The sequence below is a fragment of the Diachasma alloeum genome, unplaced genomic scaffold (genome assembly GCF_001412515.2).
Source record: "Diachasma alloeum isolate Michigan unplaced genomic scaffold, Dall2.0 Dall_scaffold_00680, whole genome shotgun sequence".
Taxonomy (NCBI): domain Eukaryota; kingdom Metazoa; phylum Arthropoda; class Insecta; order Hymenoptera; family Braconidae; genus Diachasma; species Diachasma alloeum.
This window is the reverse complement of record NW_021680812.1, coordinates 84,616-93,776: the sequence shown is the minus strand read 5'-3', so window position 1 is coordinate 93,776 and position 9,161 is coordinate 84,616. Positions and strand designations below refer to the sequence as shown.

Sequence of the window (9,161 nt, the reverse complement as noted above, 5' to 3'; positions counted from 1 at the left end):
ATGATGATGACGATGATGATGATGATGACGATGATGATGATGATGACGATGATGATGATGATGACGATGATGATGATGATGACGATGATGATGATGATGACGATGATGATGATGATGACGATGATGATGATGATGACGATGATGATGATGATGACGATGATGATGATGATGACGATGATGATGATGATGACGATGATGATGATGATGACGATGATGATGATGATGACGATGATGATGATGATGACGATGATGATGATGATGACGATGATGATGATGATGACGATGATGATGATGATGACGATGATGATGATGATGACGATGATGATGATGATGACGATGATGATGATGATGACGATGATGATGATGATGACGATGATGATGATGATGACGATGATGATGATGATGACGATGATGATGATGATGACGATGATGATGATGATGACGATGATGATGATGATGACGATGATGATGATGATGACGATGATGATGATGATGACGATGATGATGATGATGACGATGATGATGATGATGACGATGATGATGATGATGACGATGATGATGATGATGACGATGATGATGATGATGACGATGATGATGATGATGACGATGATGATGATGATGACGATGATGATGATGATGACGATGATGATGATGATGACGATGATGATGATGATGACGATGATGATGATGATGACGATGATGATGATGATGACGATGATGATGATGATGACGATGATGATGATGATGACGATGATGATGATGATGACGATGATGATGATGATGACGATGATGATGATGATGACGATGATGATGATGATGACGATGATGATGATGATGACGATGATGATGATGATGACGATGATGATGATGATGACGATGATGATGATGATGACGATGATGATGATGATGACGATGATGATGATGATGACGATGATGATGATGATGACGATGATGATGATGATGACGATGATGATGATGATGACGATGATGATGATGATGACGATGATGATGATGATGACGATGATGATGATGATGACGATGATGATGATGATGACGATGATGATGATGATGACGATGATGATGATGATGACGATGATGATGATGATGACGATGATGATGATGATGACGATGATGATGATGATGACGATGATGATGATGATGACGATGATGATGATGATGACGATGATGATGATGATGACGATGATGATGATGATGACGATGATGATGATGATGACGATGATGATGATGATGACGATGATGATGATGATGACGATGATGATGATGATGACGATGATGATGATGATGACGATGATGATGATGATGACGATGATGATGATGATGACGATGATGATGATGATGACGATGATGATGATGATGACGATGATGATGATGATGACGATGATGATGATGATGACGATGATGATGATGATGACGATGATGATGATGATGACGATGATGATGATGATGACGATGATGATGATGATGACGATGATGATGATGATGACGATGATGATGATGATGACGATGATGATGATGATGACGATGATGATGATGATGACGATGATGATGATGATGACGATGATGATGATGATGACGATGATGATGATGATGACGATGATGATGATGATGACGATGATGATGATGATGACGATGATGATGATGATGACGATGATGATGATGATGACGATGATGATGATGATGACGATGATGATGATGATGACGATGATGATGATGATGACGATGATGATGATGATGACGATGATGATGATGATGACGATGATGATGATGATGACGATGATGATGATGATGACGATGATGATGATGATGACGATGATGATGATGATGACGATGATGATGATGATGACGATGATGATGATGATGACGATGATGATGATGATGACGATGATGATGATGATGACGATGATGATGATGATGACGATGATGATGATGATGACGATGATGATGATGATGACGATGATGATGATGATGACGATGATGATGATGATGACGATGATGATGATGATGACGATGATGATGATGATGACGATGATGATGATGATGACGATGATGATGATGATGACGATGATGATGATGATGACGATGATGATGATGATGACGATGATGATGATGATGACGATGATGATGATGATGACGATGATGATGATGATGACGATGATGATGATGATGACGATGATGATGATGATGACGATGATGATGATGATGACGATGATGATGATGATGACGATGATGATGATGATGACGATGATGATGATGATGACGATGATGATGATGATGACGATGATGATGATGATGACGATGATGATGATGATGACGATGATGATGATGATGACGATGATGATGATGATGACGATGATGATGATGATGACGATGATGATGATGATGACGATGATGATGATGATGACGATGATGATGATGATGACGATGATGATGATGATGACGATGATGATGATGATGACGATGATGATGATGATGACGATGATGATGATGATGACGATGATGATGATGATGACGATGATGATGATGATGACGATGATGATGATGATGACGATGATGATGATGATGACGATGATGATGATGATGACGATGATGATGATGATGACGATGATGATGATGATGACGATGATGATGATGATGACGATGATGATGATGATGACGATGATGATGATGATGACGATGATGATGATGATGACGATGATGATGATGATGACGATGATGATGATGATGACGATGATGATGATGATGACGATGATGATGATGATGACGATGATGATGATGATGACGATGATGATGATGATGACGATGATGATGATGATGACGATGATGATGATGATGACGATGATGATGATGATGACGATGATGATGATGATGACGATGATGATGATGATGACGATGATGATGATGATGACGATGATGATGATGATGACGATGATGATGATGATGACGATGATGATGATGATGACGATGATGATGATGATGATGATGATGATGATGATGATGATGATGATGCTGTTCCCCCTGAACTTTTCCTCCAGAAAATCAGAGTCCTCTCCGAACCTCAAATAGCAAGGAATAACAACAGATATCCTTCATCTGTATCACCAGAGGCTCCAAATATTCAGAAAAAAATCAAACCGAGTTTAAAATCACGTTCACTCAATGAGAACGAAAAAGCCTGTGCTTCGAGGAAAAACCATGAGACTGGAAGTACTGATGGACCTCACTCTTCAAACTCTCATACTTCATCCACTAGAAACACTGAATCGGATACGGACAGTCTCCCGTTGTCAATGAGGATCAACAACGCAAAACTGGCAGCAGTCATCGTAGTGGAAAATGTTCCAGCTCCTCAGAGGAGGTCGTTGGGATTGAATGAAAATTTCGTTGTAACTCCAGATGAGCTCATGCAACTTCATTACGCAGAAATTCCTAAATCTCGAAGGGGCCGCAAACGTGGGTGAGCCGAAATTTTGACGAGGACTGATTATATCGATGAATTAAGTGAGAAGCGAAAGAAGAAGGAGAATCCCAAGACCAGGGGTAGGCCACGGGGTAGACCGAGTGGCAGAGGAAAGCGTAGGCTTTGAAGTCAATAATAGAAGCCAAGAAAAATTAAGGATGACATCTACCGGGGTGCACTTCATTTTCACATCTAAATAACTGAATAACATCTGAATAACACATCATATTGTCTAAATGAGTCATCTTCCGAGGAATATTTGGAGAACCTGATATGTAATCTAAAACATTTTTTATGAAAGTGAATGTCAGAGTCTTTGTGCAAAAATGATCCATTAGGATCCATTAGGATAATTCACCGTTTAGGGAGGGACATTAGGAAAACAAAGTTTCTCCCCAGGTAGCTTTAGACAGGCAAAAAAAAGTGTTGTAATTTACCTTTGTTAATTCGTAGATTAATTTATTTATAACATTTTTTGTTTAATGATTAATAAACTAAATCAATCGAAAATTTCATGAATTGTTTTTTTTTTCAATGAAAGGCTATATAAAAAAGTTCAATGGAGCCGTGAGTGGAAGAATTCACAATTATTTCATTTTGCCCCCGTATTTCACTTTGCCCCGTCATTTCATTTTGCCCCGGTCTCCCCTAAGAGTATAAACTTTGCGTCGTCCAATAATTATAAATTCTAATAATTTTAGCTCTGATTTTAATGTGACAATGGAAACGTCCTTTCGGCGCTAAAATCTTTCTCCGGACATAACACAAAAAAAATTCAAAATCAAAGTCGCGCGAATTTGAACGTATTTATGTGTATCGTCGAATGATACTTCCAAAACGCCGCGGTCTGCCTTGTTTGGATATTGGATTCGGATTGAAAATGAAATTGGAACACGGGAGATTGTCTTTAAAATAATAATAAATATATTCTGATGATAATGCCGGATTGTACAGTTTTACACGAAGTTTGGTATTTTGAATGGACTGTATTTTAGTTGAAGTCGGAACTGTAACTAACTGGAAAATTGGGAAGTCGCAGCTTTTATGTGCGTGGAAGTCAGGAGATTCTCGGTGATTGGTTGTTGTGCGGTGGAAGGGATGACTCTTCGGAACGGTGCTAGGATTGGCTAGAAATTGGAAGGGAAGGGAGCGGTTAAGCGGGAAGCGTTGGGATTGGTTTGGCGCAGGGTGGAGGAGAAGGGGTCGCTGGGACTCAAGTGAGTCGGAGTGCGTCAAGATCCCCTGGAGTGTTGGCGACGGATTGTCGGGATAGGGATTAGGTGCATCAAGGCTTCCTGGGGTGTTGGCGACAGACTGTCGGGACTAGGGATTAGCAATACCCAAATATTATGAGTGGTTTATGAGGCCAGGTGCAAGCCTTGAATCATGGAATGAATATTGATGGGTACTAATGATGGGGAACTACGTGAGAAAATAGAGGCTCAGGAACAATTACCGGGGAAATACGCGAGGAAATAAATGTTCAGAAACAATAGTCTAGGAAATTCCAGGAAAGTTGTGAATTTGGCAGCTGCTAGCAAAATATTGAAAATAAAAGAAATGTATGAATAAACGATTCATGGAATTGATCCTCACGATTCAACATTCTCCCCCGTTGAGAGGCTTGTCCGATCAAGCGTAGCTGCCGTGCTCTCGGGTTGGTCATGTGTTGGTTGACGGCTGGTGGCATAGGGCTCCACAGGTAGGACGGCCAATTCTTGACATTGCGCGTATAGACACCTGAGGCTGTCTTCACTTTGACAGTCCTGATGATTCCATCCCCACCTGGATGGACACTGATGACTCTCCCCAATTTCCACTTGAGGGAAGGTAGATTGTCGTCTCGGATGATAACAATGGAATTCTCCTTGATATCGTGTTCACCTCTCTTCCACTTCCTTCTGATGTTCAATTCGTTGATGTATTCCTTGTGCCAACGACTCCGGAAATCTTGCTTCAATTTCTGGACGTGTTGCCAAGAGGACAAGCGGTTGCTTGGAGTCTTGATGAAATTAGGCTCAGGAATGTTCGTGAATGCGTCACCGATGAGGAAATGAGCCGGAGTGAGAGCAGAGAGATCGTTGGGATCTGATGACATAGGAGTCAGGGGACGAGAGTTTAGGATGGCTTCGATCTCGGCTGCCAGCGTAATGAGATCTTCGAAACTCAATAGGGTGGTTCCAGCGACTCTGAGTAGATGATGTTTGAAGGATTTCACCGCCGCTTCCCAGATACCTCCCACATGAGGTGCTTGGGGTGGGATGAAATGCCAGGTAATCCCTCTCTCTGCAACATAGCTATTGACCTCCTGCTGCAGCTTCTCGGAGTTTAGGAGCTGGTATAACTCCTTCAACTCATTGCAAGCACCCTTGAAATTTGTTCCGTTATCTGAAGAAATCACAGAGCACATGCCTCTCCGGCTGATGAAACGGCGCAGAGCGGCAAGGAAGGCTTCTGACGTCATGACACTCACGACCTCGATGTGTACAGCCCTGGATGAGAGACACACGAATATGGCGACCTAGGCCTTGATTCGGCCACGATTGCGGAGCTTCTTCTCCTTCACGAAAAATGGATCACAGTAGTCCACACCGGTATTGTAGAATGGTCGTGTTGCTGTCACCCTTTCTCTCGGTAGTACGCCCATCTGATATTCAACATCAGGAGGTTTAGCACGGATGCATCGGTGACAACTTTTGATGACTTGGCGAACTCGGTTTTTTCCATCCAACAACCAAAAGCGTTCGCGGATGCTGTAAAGGGTGCTCTGGATTCCAGCGTGTAGGCAGTTGCGATGTTCCCATTCGATAATCAATCGCGTAGCAGCAGAATTTTTGGGTAGCACGAGAGGGTGTTTCTGATTGAATGGTAAATCAGAACGTTGAATTCTGCCTCCCACTCTGATTAGACCATCAGAGTCGATGAAAGGATTCAGCTGGAGCAGTGGACTAATTGACTTGACTGATTTGATGTCCTTGAGATCAGCCAACTCCTTCTTGAAATGATCACCTTGAATCAGCCTCATGGTAGGAATGAAGGCACGTTGGATCTCTGCGGCTGAGATGAACTTCTCCTTGGGACGATCTTCCTTATGGACTCTCCAGCGTAAAATCCGAGCGATGATTTTCTGGATCTTGATGATGGATGAATGTCTCGTGAAGAGTTCAATGAGACGACACTTAGAAATCTTGTACCCCACGGTGGTGAGACAAGTCTGTTTGCGAGTCTCTGGCACTTGATTAGGGAACGATAGTGGTAGAGAAGGCCACTCCTTCTCTCCCCCGGTGAGCCATGGTGGTCCACTCACCCAGAGATGATTCTTCAGGAACTCGGAAGGTGATTGTCCCCTGAAGATGGCGTCGGCAGGGTTCTCGTGCGTTCGGACGTGTCTCCAATCTCTAGCGTTGGTCCTTTCTTGAATCTGTGTCACTCTGTTTTTCATGAAAGTTTTCAGTGATTCAGATCTAGTGTTGACCCAATGCAGCACAGTGGACGAATCTGTCCAGAACACAACACGATCAATATTCACATTGATGGTTTGACACACGGTCGAATACATTTGCGCGAGTAACAGCGCGGCACACAGTTCAAGTCGCGGTATCGTTTGAATGTTTTTCAACGGAGTCACGCGCAATTTTGCACACAGCAGTTGAGAGTCCACACGGTTGTCACTGGAAGTAGTCCTGACGTAAATGCACGCACCGTAAGCCTTCTGGCTCGCATCACAGAATCCGTGTAATTGGACGTCCTTGACACTATCTTGCAGAACCTTACGTTTGAACGCAAGGTCGTTGAGAAGAGGAAGTTCATGGGCAAACTCTTGCCATCTCGTTTGAACGTCCTTCGGCACAGATTCATCCCAATTGAGGTTGAGACGCCACAGATCCTGCTTGATGAGCTTTGCCTGGACCACCACTGGATTGAGTAATCCAAGAGGATCAAATATCCTCGCGACGTCTGATGAAATTGTTCTCATCGTTGTCTTGTCCTTTGTAGCGATGGGACACACTGAATAAATGACTTCATCACGGTTGAAATTCCATCGTACACCCAATGTTTTCAACGTTGAGTTGTCTCCATTGAGCAATTGAAGGTTGACAGTGGAGTCCGGGAGTCCTTGAAGAAGCTCTGGATGATTTGAAGCACACTGACGAAGATTGAAACCACCACACTTTAGGAGAGAGATCAAATCATCACGAAGCTGCACTGCTTCTCCAAGAGTGTCTGCACCGGTGGGCACATCGTCCACGTAGAGGTCTCGTTTTAAGACCGTTGAGGCAATTGGATACCTCTCTCGTTCATCGTCGGCCAGTTGTTGGAGGCATCTGACAGCCAGGTAAGGCGCAGAAGCTACTCCGAAGGTGACTGTCTGGAGTTCATAGGCCGCTACCTGATCATTGTCGTCTCTCCATAGGATTCTCTGGTACTTGCGATCATCAGGGCGTACCAGTACTTGACGGTACATTTTCTCGATGTCTCCCGTTAAAACGTAGTTGTGAAACCTGAATCGCAAGATGAGGGAGAATATGTCATCGTGAATAGTCGGCCCGACCATGAGCGCATTGTTGAGAGACACCTTGGTGCTGGAGGCAGCGGAAGCGTCAAACACCACACGAACCTTAGTAGTAAGGCTGGTTTCTTTGATCACTGAATGATGTGGGAGATACAAGCCCTCTTCTATCTCGTCTTCCACCTTCTTCATGTGCCCCAGTTGCATGTACTCTTCTAATACTGCGGAGTATTGCCGTTTGAAATCTGGATTCTGCTTGAAACGTCTCTCCAGCCCGTAGAGTCTTTGTTCAGCTTGCCTGCGAGAGGAGCCGAGTTGGTGCATCTTGTTGTTGAATGGGAGAGCGACCACATATCGCCCTTCCTCATTCCTCGTCACATGATTGAGGAAGTGTTCCTCACACAGATTCTCCTGTTCCGACGGCTCGTGAGATTGAAGCCCATCTTCAATTTCCCAGAACCGTTTCACTTCGTCCAGGAGACACAGATGATTGCACCTTGCAACGTGGGCATTGCTGCCCGGCACGTTGCCACCGATGATCCAACCGAACACAGTTTTTTGGAGAATGAGGTCTGAGTCTTGCGTTGAGGACAACTTGATTTGACCTCCACTGAGAGCTGCCAACGAGGTACCTGATCCGATGATGAGATCCACTGCTGCTGGCTTGTGGAATTCTGGATCAGCCAATTTGATGTTCCCAGGTATGCCTAGAAGATGAAGAGGCACTTGCTGAGCAGGAGTACGCTTGAAAATTATGGGCACGATGCGAAAATGGAGCTCTCTCTTGAAGTCATTGGAACACGATTGAATTTTAGCGGAAGTGGAGTGATGAGACATTGTTGTGTTGTCATTGATGCTCCCGACTGGAACTGCCATCTTTATTTTCTTCAGGCTCAGTTTTGCTGCGAGATCACTGGTAATGAAGTTTGTAGATGATCCCGTGTCGAGTAAAGCACGGCAGAGCTCTGGCTTCTGCTGATTGCCAAACACCTTGACGATCGCAGTGGTGATTAAATCATCTGATATCTCCAGTTTGAATGCTATTGCCGCTGGCTCTGCTGCTACACTCTCACCCGAGTGTAGTCATGCTGATGAGTTTGAAGATGGTGGAGATGTTGAATCGATTGGAGATATTGGAGTGGTGTTTGACTCTGGCTTGGATTCTCGATGGAG

At 43.6% G+C, this 9,161-nt stretch overlaps 2 protein-coding genes across 2 annotated transcripts; both read right to left on the bottom strand.

Moving 5' to 3' along the window:
• Positions 1 to 5,012: 5,012 nt before the first annotated feature.
• Positions 5,013 to 5,942, bottom strand: LOC107044107. Its single transcript, XM_015265856.1, has one exon. It carries the CDS (start codon positions 5,940 to 5,942, stop codon positions 5,013 to 5,015), a length of 930 nt encoding a protein of 309 aa, XP_015121342.1.
• Positions 5,943 to 5,999: 57 nt separating this feature from the next.
• Positions 6,000 to 8,864, bottom strand: LOC107044106. The gene has a single exon (XM_015265855.1). The coding sequence runs from the start codon at positions 8,862 to 8,864 to the stop codon at positions 6,000 to 6,002; it is 2,865 nt and encodes a 954-aa protein (XP_015121341.1).
• Between the last annotated feature and the right edge of the window lie 297 nt (positions 8,865 to 9,161).